The sequence below is a fragment of the Ahaetulla prasina genome, chromosome 4 (genome assembly GCF_028640845.1).
Source record: "Ahaetulla prasina isolate Xishuangbanna chromosome 4, ASM2864084v1, whole genome shotgun sequence".
NCBI classification, from domain to species: domain Eukaryota; kingdom Metazoa; phylum Chordata; class Lepidosauria; order Squamata; family Colubridae; genus Ahaetulla; species Ahaetulla prasina.
Window position 1 is genome coordinate 95767428 of NC_080542.1, and position 19560 is coordinate 95786987.

At 42.0% G+C, this 19560-nt stretch overlaps 1 protein-coding gene across 3 annotated transcripts in view; it reads left to right on the forward strand.

Annotated features, from left to right (window-relative positions):
- Positions 1-22: 22 nt before the first annotated feature.
- Positions 23-19560, forward strand: part of NGLY1 (N-glycanase 1) — a 35703-nt gene continuing 16165 nt past the window's right edge. Inside the window, exons 1-5 of one of the 3 annotated variants that reach the window (XM_058180212.1) lie at positions 23-229; positions 3636-3750; positions 4352-4540; positions 17587-17749; positions 18659-18878. In XM_058180212.1, coding sequence (XP_058036195.1) covers positions 4460-4540; positions 17587-17749; positions 18659-18878 — 464 coding nt within the window. In that variant the 5' untranslated portion in view covers positions 23-229; positions 3636-3750; positions 4352-4459. The remainder of the gene's footprint in view (positions 230-3635; positions 3751-4351; positions 4541-17586; positions 17750-18658; positions 18879-19560) is intronic. The other 2 variants (XM_058180211.1, XM_058180213.1) reach the window with 2 other exon arrangements.

The following is a 19560-nucleotide window of genomic DNA, read 5'->3' on the forward strand; positions in this document are numbered from 1 at the left end:
CCATAGTCGGCGCCCCATTTAGACGTATGGTAGTCTGAGTCAGAAAGATTTAGAATTGAGTGCGGGCGGGCGCGCCGCGAAAAACAAGTTAATGTTTTCTGGCGAAGACTAACAGTAGGCAAATGGTATTGCAATGGGAATGGTGGACTAAGCGACCTGTCCCAGAATTCTAGAGACACGTTTTTAGAGGCCTTTGGTTGCTGCTTACCTACGCGTGTTATATCACCAGGTGAGAAGGACGGACGGGTCCGCCAAACAGGAGGTGACGACGTTGGGGGTCTGTTTTTCAGTGAAGACTGTCGGAATGGGACTTCCCTAGATATATATATTTATATATATTTATATTTATATATATATATAAAAACCTTTCTGGATCGGGGGCATAAGAATTGTTTTCAGTGTCGCGGGCGGGTTACTAGCTGACAAAATCAGTTGCGCAATTTCCTGTTTTTGTGCTCGTTCAATTGCAAATTAAACTCTCTCTCCTGCATCTGTTTAAGGAGAAGGAAGTCACCATTAAGATCTGCGTTGTATACAGTATAGCACTGCTAGGGCATTACTAGTTTCTGCATTTGTTCAGCGTGAATACGAAGCTGCATTCCAACATTCCAATATTGTGGAAAGGCGAATCTCTTATAGTAGCTTCTTTCTGCCAGGTAGATGAATTTAAAACAAAGATGTACCCTGCTATTTGTTCTGTCCAGCATATGCCAATTTGAGAGCTGGGGAGAACCTTATGTATGTGCAGAGTGCATATTCCCTTCACAAAATAATGTTTGTGTTTCAGATTGAATAGAAAAGTGACTTAGTATAATTGGATTTGCAATAGAATTCATTTTAAAAATTAAGCATGTAAAGTTGAATTGAGAGCTGTAATATCACAATCGAAAAACAAGCAAGTAATGCAGCTATCTAGAACATTTATTATTCAAAGATCAGGATAAAATTATAGGTTGGAATAATATGCTTCTGGATGTTTGGGGTAGCACAAAACATATTTGAATGTGTTAACAATGGGAAATCCAGTTTATTCTCAGGGTTGGAATAAGTTCTGATTAAGAATCCCAAAGGTGCTTTTTTCAAGAGGCAGCTTCAGAAAGTCCAGTTACCTCTTGAAAAAAGCACCTTTGGGACAACCATGATCTAGATGACTGAGAATCTCCAGCAGCGGAGAGGGGGAGTGGATATTATTTCACACATGTGCCTGCTGCTTGCACAGCCCAATTCCCAATTGCCTGTCGACCAGGGTTAAGGACCCCTGAGTTAAACAACAGCGAAGTTAAAGTTCAAGGGCCTCTGTTAACAAACTATTATTGTAATTTACTCATAGAGAGTCTACAATGGTTTCTTATCTACCTCAAATTCCCAGTCATCATCTCTAACGGTCCAGGATCAAATACCATCATTTGAGTCTTTTTTTTAAAAAATTTTTTTTATTCAGATGCATTTTTGTGCTTTGTCAGGATAATATTTACAAATAGGACAAAATTAAAGAAAAATTGATAGTAAATCTTAACACATAAACTAATGATAAGAATAATATAATAATAGTAATTATAATAGTGTAACCAAAAAACTTAAACTAAATTTCTTCTTACATTAGCTTATTTACATTTTTATCCCTTACTATAGTTATAGTTTTATACATCTTTATTTTCCATATTAACAATTATTAACATTCATACTCTTACTTTCTCTCATTTCTACCTCTTGTCTATCCATTCATAAAATTTATTCCATGTCCGATAATATTCTGAGTCTTCTTTATCTTCAGTTTTTAAAGTTAGTCTATCCATTTCAGCACAATCCCAAATTTTCCCAATTATATCCTTGTCTGATGGGGTGTTCACGTTTTTCCAATATTTAGCATATATAATTCTTGCTGCCGTCAATATACGTAACACTAAATATGTGATTGCTTTATCATAACTTTCTGATAGACATTTCTGGTTTAAATTCAATATTTTGCTCAGTTATCATTTCCAACCAGTTATATATTTTCTCCCAGCATTTTCTTGCTTTACTGCACGTCCACCACATGGTGCCTAGAGTCTGATTGCATTTCCAGGATTGATCAAAAAGTATATATGTTTATTCATTTAACTATAAAATGGAGGAAAAAATTGTTAAAGAAATGATGAGGGTTTTCGGCAAAGGATTTCGGATACAATATAGAATTAGAGAAATGGTTAAAACTTTGCAACAGAAATTACAAATTGACAATGGCTTCGGCCTACAAAGAAAACGTCTATAAAATGTCTTACAGGTGGCATCTACCATCTGCAAGATTAGCGAAAAGGTTCAGCAATCTGTCCTCTAAATGCTGGAAATGCATTTGAGTCTTAATAATAAAACTATTTCTTGGATTTTAATTGGGAATTTTCCAAAAAGTTGCATTTCATTTCTGAAGTTCATAAGTCTCTGTTGTGAATATTTCTGCAGCATCTATTGTTGAAAAATTCTCCGTAAAAACACAACATTAATCTTGCCAAGAAAATCCAATCCATCCTTCATCATTCATTATCTCAACATTTCTTGTCTGCATATTCCTTTTCAAACCAAATACTTTCTTCTTCACATTTGGCAGCAACAGATCGTACTTTATTTCATCAAGTTGCAAATCAAGTCCAACAGTTATTTCCTGCTTTTGAATATCCTCCTGGATTTGGTTCAGAGTCACTGTTGACCCATCACATTTTTTATTTATATTTTCTAATAAAACCTATAGGTTATCTGGTAGCCTTTCTCATCGTTCAACAATAACAATGTCTCCAAAAGGTGAAGACCTTCAAAAAGGAGTAGAATAGAATAGAATAGAAGAATAGAATAGAATAGGCTGTGATTGAAAGAAGCCTCTTTTAGCTCAGTAAATGTAATAAGCTAATAAATTGTTTAAGAAATGAAAGGGACAACTTATTGTCTATTTGAAAAATAAACTCTAAAATGGCTGCTTTTCCACAACAGAGTGACAGCAGCTCCCAACTTACCTCTAGTTAAATGGCTCACTTGGTTTCTTTGAAGTGCTGCTCCAGAATCTCCTTGCAGACCATTGCTGTATGGAAGATGCTGTGGGATGATTATTAGACTTTCCGCAATCCAGGAGACTTATATAAACTTATAGAATTTAGTTCATTATTTTGTAAAACTGAAAAGACTTTGGTCTGGAAAGTGCTTTCTGGTCAGTTGGCCATCTTCACTGGAAGCCAGTTCAAAGAATTTTCAAAGGTAGACAGTACAAAAGGTAATGTATTCAGGAGTTGATCAATGTGTGAGTGTTTATGAGTAGAATTTCTTTATCTAAAAACACTAAGATGAAATAGAGGAAATAGTTGCAAAATATGGCAAAATAATTTGATTAGCCCAGCTGTGTTCCCTTAAAAATACTGATCATGTAAGGTGCTGGGAATATAAGCAATAAAAGACTTTAATCGATTTACAGACTTTAAAAATGCGAATAATAATATCTCAGCATTGTGAAACCGGAGAACATATCCATGGAACTCAAAATAGTCATGGTTGGGCTCATGGGGTCAGCAAACAGCCATAGTTTGTTACTGAAATTGAGAGCAATGTTCTTAGCTTCAAAACACAAGTATGTCTTAGAAAAATACTTTAAATAGTTTTCATCTAATCAGACACTCAAATGAAGAAAAATATAGATCTCTTTGGATTGGAGATCAAGCATTTTCAACTACATTGTTGGCTGTCAGAGGAGCTGTTGAATGCCTTTTTGAAATGGGGTTTGTAGCGGTAAGTACCTTGAAATTGTTATGTGGAAGAATTTTATTTGGTCCTTTTGAAATGTCTATTATTTTCATCGTCTACAGTGAAGGTATTTTTCCTGTTGTTCTGGCTAAGGAAAACTTGATCATTTTTTAAGATTACCAACATCTATCCTAGTGAAAAATACGTATGCCATATTCAACCATTCTTGATTGTATTATCTATTTTATAATTTGTATATACACACAAACTAGTCATGGCTAGTTAGATTTTCTGCTAACTTCCCCATTGATTTTGCTTTTTGGAAGCTGGCAGGAGGTCACAAGTAACAGTTAAATGAAACCCTTGCTTAACTATTGATTCTTACTTAAAGATGGTAATGATGATTGCTGGTATTGCCATCACTAAGTGATGTGGTCTCATAGAGTTTTACTTTATGATTCCATCATTTAATGAAAGTGGAAATGGAAATTCCGATCTCAGTTACCATTATTAAGCAAGTTTATCTGTAGTTGACAAGAGTATTTTTTATTTATGCATTTATTTTACCAGGCTGGAAGACATGGCATAATGCAGAATAAAATAATTTTTAATATAGATAATTTTGCTTTTGTAATTGTAATTTCAGGGGAAAACCCATCTTACTTCTCCTAAGAAGGCATCAATTGAGCAGCTATGCAGAATTTGAAATCTAATTGCTGGGGAAAAGAATAGCTGAATAAATGGATCAGATCAAATGAGATCCTCTGGAAAGATAATAAGTACACAGCCTACTACTGACGCCAAATTAGACACAAATACTCAGTCTGCTGTCATGGTAACCTATTTTAAAGTTTGTTACATTAAACAATAATATTTGAAATTGGGAGTGTAAATTGAAGATTTTTAAATCAGTGTGAAATGGAAATTAATTCATATATCAATTCCTAGAAATATTATTTTCTATGCTTATATAAAATCTTTAAAGTTATATATTGCATAAGCATTTAGTCTTCAAGGATATACCCAATAAAGTATGATTGCAAATATGTTATATAATATTAAAACAAAATTTATAGTGGATTTAAGGTCATTTACATGATATTTGATAACATACTTGCAAATCATGCTGAAATTATTTGTATGCCCTGCCTATATAACCATGCTGAGTAGTATGTGAGTATTTGGAAATTTACTTTGAAGTTCACTTGATCAAATCATATCAATGCTTTATTTATTTATTTATTTATTTATTTATTGTTTATATTTATATACCGCCCTATCTCCCAAAGGACTCAGGGCGGTTTACAGGCATTTAAAAGCAATAAATACAATTCTAAAAACAATTAAAAAACTTATTCAAAAGCCTAATAATTAAAAATATAAAAAATTAAAACCCAAATTAAAACCCACAAACTAAAAACTAACTCAGTCCTGCGCAGTTAAATAGGTATGTTTTAAGCTCGCGGCGGAAGGTCCGAAGGTCCGGAAGCTGACGAAGTCCTGGGGGCAGTTCATTCCAGAGGGTGGGAGCCCCCACAGAGAAGGCTCTTCCCCTGGGCGTCGCCAGACGACATTGCCTCGCTGACGGCACCCTGAGGAGTCCCTCTCCGTGAGAGCGCACGGGTCGGTGAGAGGTATTCGGTAGCAGTAGGCGGTCCCGTAGATAACCCGGCCCTATGCCATGGAGCACTTTAAAGGTGGTCACCAAAACCTTGAAGCGCACCCGGAAGGCCACAGGTAGCCAGTGCAGTCTGCGCAGGATGGGTGTTATACGGGAGCCACGAGGGGCTCCTCTATCACCAGCGCAGCCGCATTCTGGACTAACTGCAGCCTCCGGATGCCCTTCAAGGAGCCCCATGTGAGAGCATTGCAGTAATCCAGGCGAGGCGTCACGAGTGCGTGGGTGACTGTGCACAGGGCATCCCGGTCCAGAAAGGCGCAACTGGCGCACCAGGCGAACCTGGTAAACGCTCTCCTGGAGCGGCCGTCAAATGATCTTCCAAAGACAGCCGTTCGTCCAGGAGGGCGCCTAAGTTGCGCACCCCTCCATCGGGGCCAATGACTCGCCACCGATGGTCAGCCGCGGTTAGCTGACTGTACCGGGATGCCGGCATCCACAGCCACTCTGTCTTGGAGGATTGAGCTTGAGCCTGTTTCTCCCCATCCAGACCCGTACAGCCTCCAGACACCGGGACAGCACTTGATAGCCGTTGGGGTGGTCCGCGTGGAAAGGTACAGCTGGGTGTCATCCGCATACAGCTGATACCTCACGCGAAACCACTGATGATCTCACCCAGCGGCTTCATGTAGATGTTAAACAGAAGGCGAGAGGATCGACCCTGCGGCACCCCACAAGTGAGGCGCCTCGGGGTGACCTCTGCCCCTGTCAACACCGACTGCGACGGTCGGAGAGATAGGAGGAGAACCACCGATAAACGGTGCCTCCACTCCCAATCCCTCCAGCCGGCACAGCAGGATACCATGGTCGATGGTATCGAAAGCCGCTGAGAGGTCTAATAGGACCAGGGCAGAGGAACAACCCCTATCCCTGGCCCTCCAGAGATCATCCACCAACGCGACCAAAGCCGTCTCTGTGCTGTAACCGGGCCGGAAACCGGACTGGAACGGGTCTAGATAGACGGTTTCATCCAGGTGCAGGGGAAACTGATATGCCACCATACTCTCTACAACCTTCGCCGCGAAGCGAAGGTTGGAGACCGGACGATAATTACCTAAAACAGCCGGGTCCAGGGAAGGCTTCTTAAGGAGGGGTCTCACCACCGCCTCTTTCAAGGCGGCCGGAAAGACGCCCTCCACCAAAGAAGCGATCGTAATCGCCTGGAGCCAGCCTCGTGTCACCTCCTGAGTGGCCAGCACCAGCCAGGAGGGGCACGGGTCCAGTAAACACGTGGTAGCATTCAGTCTACCCAACAACCTGTCCATATCCCCGGGAGCCACAGGGTCAAACTCATCCCAGACAATGTCACCAAGACCACCCTCGGACGCCTCACCTGAGTCACCGCAATCTTGGTCCAACCCGTCCCGAAGCTGAACGATTTTATCGTATAGATAACCGTTAAACTCCTCAGCACGTCCCTGCAGCGGGTCATCTCGCTCCCCCTGGTGAAGAAGGGAACGAGTCACCCGGAACAGGGCGGCTGGGCGGTTATCTGCCGACGCAATGAGGGAGGAGGCGTAGCAACGCCTCGCTTCCCTCAATGCCACTAGGTAAGTCCTTGTATAGGACTTCACTAGTGTCCGATCAGCCTCTGAACGGCTAGACCTCCAGGAACTCTCTAGGCGTCTTCTCCGGCGCTTCATCCCCCTCAGCTCCTCGGAGAACCAGGGAGCCGGTTGGGACCTGCGCCGGGTCAGAGGCCGCAAAGGCACGACACGATCTAAGGCCCCCGCCGCGGCCCGTTCCCAGGCCGCAACAAGTTCCTCAGACGTGCCGTGAGCCAGACCCTCAGGGAATGGCCCAAGCTCCGTCCGGAACTTCTCCGGGTCCATCAGGCGCCTGGGACGGAACCAACGCATCGGCTCCGTCTCCCTGCGGTGTTGGGTGGCGGTCAGAAAGTCTAGGCGAAGGAGAGAGTGATCTGACCATGACAAAGGTTCAATGACTATTTCCTTTAAGTCCAGATCTCTCAACCACTGACCAGAGACAAAAATCAAATCGAGTGTACCACCCCCAGTGTGGGTAGGGCCATCAACTACTTGCGTCAGGTCCAAGGCCGTCATGGAAGCCGTGAACTCCCGAGCTGCTGTCGATGACGAGCCGGAAGAAGGCAAGTTAAAGTCCCCCATGACTAAAAGTCTGGGGGTTTCAACTGCCACCCCAGCAAGCACCTCCAGGAGCTCGGGCAGGGCAGCTGTCACGTAGCAAGGAGCCAGGTACGCGACCAGCAAGCCCATCTGACATCTATGGCCCCACTTCACAAGGAGGGATTCACACCCGACAATCTGAGGTACAGTGGTCTCCCTCGGCTCCAGACTCTCTCTAATCACAACCGCCACCCCCCCACCCCTACCCTGGGCTTTCAATATCTGAATCAGCTAGAGATTCCAAATTGGGTGAACGATCTAGTTAGCGATTCAGGTTGAATCCAAGCTGCTTCATACACTCTGAGTTGAATGTACATGTATCAGTTTTATTGGATGCATGTATATTGGTGATAATTGTTCTGGCACAACTACAACAATACATTAATTCAGTTTCTGTGGCTTTTCTCGTGGCCAGCGGGCTCGCCACGAAAGGGTCCGGCCTTCCGTACCGGACGGAGTGAGAAATGAAGACGCAGAGTCCAATTCTCCTCGGGGTGAGCGAGCCCCGAGTTAGCTCAAGACAAACTCTTTTATTAAGATTAGGGGTGGGTTACAGAGATTCAGAAGGCAAGCATGTGATCCTGATTAACCATATATAAATTGACACATTGGGTTGGATATGCATATTGTGGCAATATGTTTGCAAGCACAGCTGAGCAAGCAGTTTTCTTATCATGTCCGGTGTTACCCGGACAGGCTCTGTAGTTAGCGTTTCTGAGCAGTTTGCAACAGCAGGTGTGGATACATTTCTACAGAATGCTCAAATGTAGCGAGACATGGAAACATCACAGTTAGGGTTATGTGGTTGGAACAGGGTATGCAGTAATACACATACAATGGAGACTTTGTCTGCTTGCTACTTGATCATGCTTGTACATGATCCAATTCTTAGAAGAATCTACATCTACAAGTTTATGTTGTTTATCTAAGAGATTATGTGGCTAATGCAAAGCAGAATTATCTGGCCATTGCCATAATGATTCCCAACATCTCCTTTCTTTTTTTATTTCAAAGGAAAGGCTGTGGTAGGTTAAGCCGGCGTTTAGCCCAGACTCCTCTGAGCCTGAGGGTCACTTCCACTTACCAACCACTGGGCATAGAGTCAAGTCCTCCGACTCGGCCTGCACCGTTTGACCTTACCCTATTTTTGTCTGAGGAGATGTTTATCTGGCTGGCAAGATGAGTTAGAGAACTGAATCGTCCTCATCCTCACTGTTCAAGATGGAGAGATTTTTTGCTGACATATCATCCTGTGGCACAGATTGATAGGTGCCACCACTTTCCTGGTCCCAGGGGGTATTCTGGGATAGCAACAGCAGGATCTGTAATGAATCTATTTTACTTGTGATAAATCTAGAGAAGCGGTTAAACAAACATGGTCCAAATGTGCACATTAATACAAGCAAAATTAATGGTCCTATAAGAGCGCTTAGCAGAGTGGTGAGCCAAGGGGGGAGGTTGTACCAGTTTCTAAACCATCCTTGTTGATCCTCCCTCTCTTTCTTACGTTTATTCAGGCCCTCCCTGAGTTTGGTCATGGAGTCCTGCACTATGCCAGAGTGGTCTGCATAGAAGCAACATTCTTCTCTTAAAGCCACACATAATCCCCCTTCTTTTAGAAAAAGCAAATCAAGCCCCCTTCTGTTTTGTAGGACCATTTCTGAGAGGGAGGTTAGAGATGTTTGTAAGTGAGAGATAGAAGTTTCTATTCTCTCTAAGTCTTCATCGATGGCCGCCCTAAGGTTGTGGTATTGAGTATACTGATGTGCGAAAGAAGCTATTCCAGTTCCTGCTCCTGTTAGGCCAAGTCCTACCAAAAGAGCTATTGTGAGAGTGGAGATGGGTTCTCGCTTGTGTCTTATGAGTTCTGGCCCTGAGTAAGTGTTGTAAACTTCCTCTTCTGTGTAGAGGTATATGCGTGGTATGACTTGGACAAGGATGCAAAAGCCTTTGGTGCTTATCACATGGCCGTGGGCACAGGCTGTAAGGCCTGTAGAGCAGGCCCACCATCCATCTGTAGGTGGTATGTAAAAGAGTGTTGTGTCAATCTCGCTATGTGTCGTGTTGCAGTATTGTTTGTACTGTGTGGGTACCTGTCCAATGCAGGTTCCCTTACCTGAGACTGATCGTAATGTTTGTGAGCCATGTTTCCATCTGCATGCCTTGTCATCCGAGGAAGTATTGTATGGAGAGACAAGCCCAACAGCCTCGTAATACGGGGGTTGAACATTGTAGAACAACCAGCAGGCTTCAGTAAGGTTGGGATTGGTGTTATTTATCAATTGATAGGTGGCTGTGACGATGTCCCAAAGAGGGTTCCCAGGGCGGCTCTGTGAAGGAGAGTAAGAATAACTAATGGGAGTAAGCGAACTTTTTTCTGGAGTACCGGTGGGTTGTGGGGGTGGTACCTTACGGTCGGTTAGTATATTTTTGGGGCCTACCGGTACCGGAGGTCCTATGGGGGTTTGCACTAATTTTATGGTAAAGATGTTTCCTGGATCCCCGCTTTTGTCATAAATACGACCTCCCCAAGTGACCCCTGCCTGCCACTTCTTGTATCCTTTTCCGTAAGTGGTGAAGGAAATTTTTACCGGATTACATGGTTCCCATCCCCCCCATTGGTTTCTGTCACATAGTGCGTCCTCAAACATATGGTGTGGCTTAACTGCATAATTCTCAGCCTGTTTGAGCGTAATGAAATAGTCTTTGATGGGAGAGTCCCAAGATATTTGTCCCGTGGAGACACAGCTCCAGTCTGCACAGAAATAGTGGCGTGCCCCCCCGCACTTTTTCCAGTGTGTTGTTTCCTTCTTATGGCCAGGGCAGACATAAAGTTGGCTTCGCTTGACCGCTGCGTGGTTAGTCATACCCGGCTTGTTGGGGCTAGTGGTGGTGTCCATCATTATGCCAAAGTCAAAGTACAAATCAGGAAACCAAGATCCCGGCACCACTATGGATGAAGTGGAGTTCAGGATGTCCAGGTGTGTGTCCAATACTTCCCACGTTAAGTTTTGGGGCTAGTGAGGATTGAGTTGCGCACAGTTAGAGGTGTAGAAGGCAATGTTCAGTAGCTGAAGGGCAACAGGTAACCACAGTATTCTTCCTAGTTGAGGCATGGCTGAAGGGAACCGTCTTTAACCAAATACGGTCTGGTGTGTCTGGCTGGAACCCAAAGCAGTCGGTCCGGCAGCTGGACAGCTGCGTAACCTCGACCCCAGGTGATGAGATCAGCAGGCCCTCTCCATGTCAGGTCAGGTAAGTCGCGGTAGTATACCTGTGGTTTGGGTAGACCTGCAGATGGGAGAGAGGAAAAATGTTGCTCTGCAGCGGTCGCGAGCGGTTGTCCAGTTAAGTTTAAAAAATTCAACACATATAAGCAACGATTCAAGGTATCTTGCACTGCTGGGAGACCAGGGGCATTTTTCCCCTGTTGTTTGGTGTACCGGTCAAGGGCTGTTTTTAATGTCTGGTTGGCGCGTTCTACCAGAGCTTGACCTTGGCTGTTGTATGGAATTCCGAATTTATGAGTAATGTTCCACCGCCCGCAGAAGTCTGCAAATGCAGCACTGGTGTAAGCGGGACCATTATCTGTTTTTAGTTCATTGGGGCATCCCAGCGATGCAAAGGTCCGAATACAATGATTGATTACATGTTTAGTGGCTTCTCCCCTTTGAGGGGTGGCCATGATGAAGCCTGAGAAGGTATCCACTGATACATGCAAGAATTTCCATGGAGCAAAGGATGGATATTGAGTAACATCCATTTGCCAAAGTTGACAGGCCACTATTCCTCTGGGGTTGACCCCCATCGGAAGAGAGTGACCTTGGCGGCTGCAGGTAGGGCATTGTTGTATGATAGCAGATGCCTCAGCAGCCGTTAAGCCAAATTGTTTCATGAGCGCCTTTTTATTTTGATGAAAATAAGCGTGACTCTCCCAGGGAGATTGGGGAGAGAGAGAGAGAACAGATAGTAAGGTACTAGCAGAGGCAGCAGCAGCTGCAGCATCGGCCACATTATTGCCTTTTTGAAGTATTCCAGGCAGAGGCTGGTGGCTTCGAATGTGTGAAACATGAAAAGGAAGATGTCGAGCAGAAATGAGTGTTTGTAGTTTGAGAAACAAAGATAGCAGTTCTGCATCGAGGGAGGGAGCCAGATATGACTCATAGAGAGAGCTAACAATTTGAGTAACATACAAACTGTCTAAGATGAGGTTAAAAGGTTCATCAGAAAAGTTTTGAAAAGCCAATATAGAAGCAAAGAGTTCTGCTCTCTGGGCAGATTTTTGAGGAGGAGTAATTTTGGTGAGCCACTGACCGCCTTTCTGCCAAGCACAGGCACCATAAGACTTGCTACCATCGGCAAAGACAGTGAAAGCATTAGGTAGTGGTTGGGGAGAGAAGGGGGAATTCCAGGAGAAAGGAATGGTTCTTAGAAGTAGCAGCCGTGGGTCTGGTGGCGGATGGCACCAGCAAGCCATTCAGCAAGCGCAAATTGCAATTCATCAGAAACAGACAACAAAGATTCCCAAATAGACAAAGAAAAAGGAACATATAAAATAGATGGTTCTATTCCAGCGAGGAGTTTACTTCTAGATCTAATCTTTGTAATAAGCTGCGCTAACTGTGTAGGCTTTGGGGTCAAAGAAGTGCGAGAGGTGTGAGGGAGATGAAACCATTCTAGGATTAGAAGTTTCTCCTCCTTTTGAAATAGTGCCCCAGTAGGGAGCATTACAGTGTTGACAATGAGCATGCCAAATGGGATATTGGGGGCAAGTCTGTCTACCCATATGTGTTTTAGGGTTTGATTGACTTGATGCATGGCATGCGTTTGTTGATCGGTCAGTTGTATGCGGTCTGATGGGTGAGAGCCTTGTGTGAGGGCTGTGAAAAGTGGAGATAATTGGGCAGTGGTTAGAGCTGTGTAAGAGCGAACCCAATTCAGGGTCCCTAAGTATTGCTGTAACTGAACTAAAGTGGGGTTGTTTGAAAGGTGGAGGGTTGGCACATTCGGGGTTGCTGCTGACCTAAGGACTGTATGTCCTAAATAAGAGAAAGGAGGGTGGGATTGAATTTTTTCTGGGGCAACGGTAAGGCCACCCTTCTGAAGGATGTGTAAGAGTTTTGGCAGTTGCTGTTTGACTGTGCCTGGGGGCCCAGGCGCAGCAACAAGAATGTCATCCATATAATGATAGACAAGAAAAGAAGGGAACAAAGAACAAAAAGGTTGGAGAATTTTATCTACATGATATTGACACATCGTGGGACTATTGAGCATACCTTGTGGTAGAATCTTCCATTGGTATCTAGTTGTGTGTTTGGCATTGTTAAAAACTGGGACTGTGAAAGCGAATAATTGCTTATCTTTAGGGTGCAAGGGAATTGAAAAGAAGCAATCCTTTAAGTCAATTATTATGAGATCATAATCCTTAGGAATCAAATTTGGATTGGGGAGGCCACATTGTAGCGCCCCCATTGGGTGAATAATAATATTGATTTGGCGCAGATCATGAAGGAATCTCCATTTTCCCGATTTCTTTTTTATTACAAAGACCGGGGTATTGTAAGGACTTAGGGAAGGCTCAATATGTCCTTTTTGAAGCTGCTCTTGTACAAGCGAATGAAGCGCAGCAAGTTTTTCCTGAGTCAGTGGCCATTGATCCACCCACACTGGGGTTTCAGATTTTAGCGAAAGAGAAAGCGGAGCAGGAGCAGAGAAAACCATTATCAATCAAGAGTTAGTCTAGCGTGAAACTGCTGCATAAGATCTTGCCCCCACAAATTTATGTGCAAAGGAAGAATAACAGGCCTGACAAAGGCGACTGTGGGAGAGTCCGGGGATATCACTGGAAGCCAATTTCTGCTGACCTGGGCGTGCTGAACGCCTCCGACACCACGGACTGCTGGAGAGGAGACAGTGGGCCAGGTCGGGGGCCATTCTTCAGAACGGATTACCGATACGTCTGCGCCGGTATCTAGAAGACCAGAAAAGGATTGGCCTTGTATTACAAAAGTGACAACCGGGCGACTCCTTAGTGGCTTCTGTATAGTTAGAACATCAGCGGGTGGGAAGGAAGTGATAGTAGCGGGGGGATAAGGGAGAGGAATCATGGTAGCGACAATGTCCCCTTCATTAATATGAACCTCTACAGTAACCATAAAAGCCAAAGCAAGAGAGGAAAGCTCTTCGGAGTTTCGAAGGAAAGGTGAAGCAATGACACCTTGCACAACCAAATTACGGTGGGGAAAAATTATAGCAGGGGTATTTTCTGGCTCAGGGACAGCGATAGCAGGTTTGAGAGAAACGAGATAAGTGATTGCGGGGAGGGGAGCAATGACTGATTCAGCCGCTCTGAGTTCAATGATGTCTGGATCTAGTTCCAGCGGGGGAGATTCAGTCTTTGGTGTGGGGTTGGCTGAACACCCCAGATCTAGTTTCCCGGCTGTTGATTTTGGGATCTAGACCTGCATTGGTTCGCCCAATGTAAGCCTTTCTTACATTTCGGGCACACTGTCTTTGGCTTGGCAGTGGCTCGGTTGTTATTTGCACCACCCCCTTGGGCACGGCATTGAGATTTAAAATGGCTGGGCTTCCCGCAATTAAAACAATTGCCGGACAGGCGTTTAGGTGAGGGAGAAAGTGGGAATGAAGTGTTAGTCTGCAAGGCAGCAGCAAGGGCCTCCATTTTGTGGCTTGTGGTTCCTACAATGCGGCACGCTTGAAGAAAATCGGCCAGAGTCACCCCAGGCTTGTTTGCTATGGGCTGGAAGACCTTCTGGCAATCTTTATTCGCATTTTCGAAAGCCAGTTTAAGAGAAAGTTCTGTGCGTGCCTCTTCATTATCTATTTGCCTCTCCAGAGTCAACTGGAGGCGGCTCAAAAACTCTGAATAATTTTCGCTTGGCTGTTGAATAATTTTAGAAAAGGTTTGAATCGGCCTGGAAGTAGAATCATCCACTTTTCTGATGGCCGCAAGGGCACACCGGGTAATTATTGGAAAAGCGGCCCTATCTGATTGCATCTGGGCTGCTACAGTGTTAACTGTTCCTGTGCCAGAAGATGATCTCTCAAGACATTGTTAGGTAAGCCTGCTTGAATAGCAATCTCAGCCTGTTTTTGATATTCTGACCACCATACAACATATTGTGCAGGAGATAAAAGCATGTTAAAGAGCAACTGCCAATCAGCCAAAAGCATTTCTGTTGTTGCGTTAGTCAATGAAGCTAAAATGCCCTGCGTATAGCGAGATTTCAGACCATAAGTGACAACAGCATTTTTTAGATCTTTAACAAGCTTGAAATTTATGGGGTTGTATACTGGGACTGCGGCTGCCCCGGCAGGGGCTCCCGCTGGGACAACAAAACTCACCGGGTATGCTGCACAAGCTTCCAAATCTCCCCCCCCCCCAATTCTCCCTTACCCCTTGCCTCTAGGACAGCTCGAATAAGGTGACCTCCTGCCTGAGGAGAGTCACTCGCCAGAGGGCAGAGATCAACCGTTTTGCTTGGTGGGGCAGTCGGTGTGTGTGAGGCGACAGGTGGAATTGTATCACACACGTAGGGAGGCGGCATAACTTCAGCGGGCGTTTGATTGTCAAATTTATGATGAATCATTAAGCATTCCATGACTATCCGCCAGGTTGTTAAAATTTGGATAGAAGCTCTAGGGGATGTGTGGAAAAAAGTCCCCAACTTGGTCCATGTGGAAATTCTTAAACTTCCCTTTTCGGGATATGATGGACACTGTTTCCAAATGTAGGACAAAAGACCAATTAAGTCCTTGTTCTTCAAATGGGGAAGTGTTTTTCCTCCGTTTGAGGCTATCTTAGTTGAGGAATCGGTTAGTTCTCTCAACTCCTGCAAGTGCGCTGCCTGCTGCTGAGAAAACTTTCCGCCCATACTTACGAAAGACGTAGTCGTGTTTCAGACCAGTCGAGTGCGCGGCCTCCTTCGGGCGAATAAGTATGGACGGTCCGAGACGTATCCTTGAGGGGATCACATCGGGGTCACCAGTTGTGGCTTTTCTCGCGGCCAGCGGGCTCGCCACGAAAGGGTCCGGCCTTCCGTACCGGACGGAGTGAGAAATGAAGACGCGGAGTCCAATTCTCCTCGGGGTGAGCGAGCCCCGAGCTAGCTCGAGACAAACTCTTTTATTAAGATTAGGGGTGGGTTACAGAGATTCAGAAGGCAAGCATGTGATCCTGATTAACCATACATAAATTGACACATTGGGTTGGATATGCATATTGTGGCAATATGTTTGCAAGCACAGCTGAGCAAGCAGTTTTCTTATCATGTCCGGTGTTACCCGGACAGGCTCTATAGTTAGCGTTTCTGAGCAGTTTGCAACAGCATGTGTGGATACATTTCTACAGAATGCTCAAATGTAGCGAGACATGGAAACATCACAGTTAGGGTTATGTGGTTGGAACAGGGTATGCAGTAATACACATACAATGGAGACTTTGTCTGCTTGCTACTTTTGCTTGTACATGATCCAATTCTTAGAAGAATCTACATCTACAAGTTTATGTTGTTTATCTAAGAGATTATGTGGCTAATGCAAAGCAGAATTATCTGACTATTGCCATAATGATTCCCAACAAGTTTCTATCAGAGATTTCCTAAAGCAAGAGTTTATTTATCGAACGTATATATCTGCCCATCTTATGAATGTGACTCTGGGTTGTAGGAATCAGTATTCCTATTGTGTGTTACTGGATATCTCTGGATCACATGTGCCCCTCCCAATGCTTTAGAAGGAAACATATCATTACATATTCAGAAAAGGTTGTACATAACATCAGTTTGCCTTCTGGTAAATCAATATTTCTGATTCAAAGATATACATTATTCGAAAGTACACTGGATCAAAAATTTATTATGTCTATGAAGATTGTGGGGATTTAAGTCCACTTCCTTTCCTACCTCATAATACCTTAGGAGACCCTATGGAGAAAAATTGTTAAAGAAAAGTGGGAGTGGGTACTTCGTACTTATCACCAAAAGATACTGTAAAATCACATTTTGGACTTTTGGTTATTAGGTTAAATGTACTGACATAAATTGATTGACTATACTTTACAATATCTTCTAAGATAAATCCTGAGAAATATCAGGAACCAGCAAGTGACCCATTGTCAGGTATGGAAGGGCCAGCCAACATTCCTTCAAAATCTCTGAGGAGCTTAGAGGCTGAACAAAAGAACCTTTTGTTTAAAAAAAATGGCATACATGATCCCATTTTGGAGGTACTCTCTGATGTAATTTCCTTAAATAATTATTCCAAGCACCTCATAATTGCTTGTGATTGTTTATTTGCGCTAGAAACTAGTTTATTAACTTCAGATTTGGGTATATTCTGCTTAGTCATTTATTCATCTATGTCAATAGAAAAGAATATTTATAGTTCAACGGTGAACTCCTATTTCATTACCAAACTAGTAACGTCATCATCACCAACAACTAGCACTAGAAAATATTCAAGACCACTCCCACCAACACTGACAGGGCAAGCCACTAGTATATAAAATGAGAACAAACCCCACTGCCTACTAGCCCTGATAATGTTACCTGGTTTGGTGATGAAACATCTGAGCTTGGAGAGTACCAAGCACCCTGCAATTCTATATTCTGCCCTAGAATCTGATGTTATAAACTTGTAATGGTTGCTGATATTATTTCTATTCCTAAATCATGTCATTTTTTATAAAAGCATACCCAAGTATTTTACATTACATACTGATTTTGAACAACGGAAAATATTTATGCTTGAACAGCTTGTTTAAACTTGTTTTACTTAAATATGTGAAGAAACCTCTCAGACTAGTACAAATGTCCTTTTTGAGATATTTCAAACAGCCTTTTTAAAATCATTGTTCCCCAAATATATTAGGACCATAACTTCCAATAGCCCTGAACACCTTGAAATCTATGCTGTAAGAATATATCTGGAGGACCATCAGATTTAAGAACATTTATGTAGAAGAATAAATTTATCTGAAGTTCCTAGAAATTCTGTTTAAAACAATTGAAATGAGAAGATTTTTTCCCGTTTTAGACAACCGAATCAATTTTCTTGAAGACACTTCAGTCAAATTTTCTGCATGTAATGGCATATGAAAATCCAATTTTACAAAAGAAAGCCTTGGCTTGTATTCCACTTCAAAATCTGAAAAAGCAAGCTCAGAAAAAGTTATCACAAACCCAAAAACTGGACAGAGGTAATATCTGAATAGGTTGTTTGACAGTATCAAACAAAACATTACTATATAAATGCATTCATCTGTTAGCAAACACAATTGTCACAGGGGATGCATTTTGGAATGGCTTTAGAAATAATAAAGCTATGTATTTTTATGTAAGTTTAAGAATTGTAGCTCTGTGTTCATGCAACCTGATAGAAAGATATTTTAGATGGTGAAGTTATCTCCATTATACTGTCATGATTCTATTAAAAGTGGTCATTTTTGTCCCTGATTTATATTTATCTAGTGCAGCAAATATTTTTAAGTGAATTACAAATTATTGTAATTAAGTGAATTACAAATAATTACAAATTATTACAAAATTATTTGTAAGTGAATTACAAATAATTCTGATGTTATACTCAAAGTAGTTTTTTTCACCTGGTACCATCAGAATAACTGCCTTAATGTTGCATTTCAAGGCAGAAAAAGCCCAACTTAAGTAAGACTTGGTTGAAATTCTAAATTGAAAGCTTGAATTCAAGATCTGTCATCCTATTGATTATGTGTTAGTTATGGCAGTGGAGATGTCCTGATATTTATGTATAGAATGCTTATATTTCCAATTTCCTGGCTCTGAATTAATGAAGAATTTCTTTCAGTACCTGAACCTTGAAAGCTACTGTATTTTTTTTTCAAATATTCAGTACGTAAAATAATGAACAAGTCAAGTGTGTCTTAGATTAAAACAACCAATTAATATCTCCCTAAAATACAGGAATATTATAGAAGTTATACCACATTTGATATAAAGTTACTATTTCTTGGTGCTCCTTTAGGAAAGGAAATTATTTTCTTTTCAATTCTGTATAATTCCTGAAATGGTTATTCCAATTTGATAACCTGGACTCCTGCTTTAATTTTAATTCTTTTTTAAATATATAGATTGCATTCTGAGAGAAGAGGATATTCTTCTGGTGGAGTTAATCAACTGGTTTAAATGTAGTTTTTTCAAATGGGTAGATAGCTTACTGTGTAGCAAATGTGGGGGACAAACAGAAACTAAAGATAATTTGTCACCTAACGAGGATGACCTGAGATGGGATGCAAGTAGAGTTGAAAATCACTTCTGTAACCAATGCCAGTTCAGCAACAGGTTCCCAAGGTGAGTTTAGTAAATTTTCTTTAACAATTGAGTTTGTATTAGACATTATTACTTTAATATATGTATCTCATTTGTATTTCAGTCTGCATAGTTTGGAATTCCATAATGCAAGGTCACAACAACCATTGGATAGCACAACATGGTGGTTCTTTGCTATCACATAGAGTAGAATATGTGCCTTATCTTCTTTCTGATTTCTTTTTAAATTATATTGGTGAGCAGAGGAAGATAGTCATTCAAATTTTATTGTTTCAAGATTTACTACAAAATCTGGAGTTGAGCAGCAGTGCTATCAATAAATTTAAAATATTAAAATATTACTCTAGTTTTGTAAGTTTTATTTTAATCATGAATCAAGTAATAGGATTTTATACCTCTGGATTTATTCAGATAATAATAGCCAGCTTAAAGATTTGAAGTCATAAAGTGCTTTGTTTTGGGCTCCATATCACAAAAAGGAAACAGTGATAGAAGATAAAACTAAACAAATTAAAGTACCATTATGAAAGAATTCTTGGATGTAATAAACCAAAAGACAAATTTTTACATTATAATATTTGACCTATTGTAAAATTTCTAGCTATTAACTTTAGATACTGGTAGTTATGAGAAAACGTTTTAAGATAATTGAATTATTTTGGCTCTTATAACAGTAACTAAAAACTTCATATTTAAAAAATTA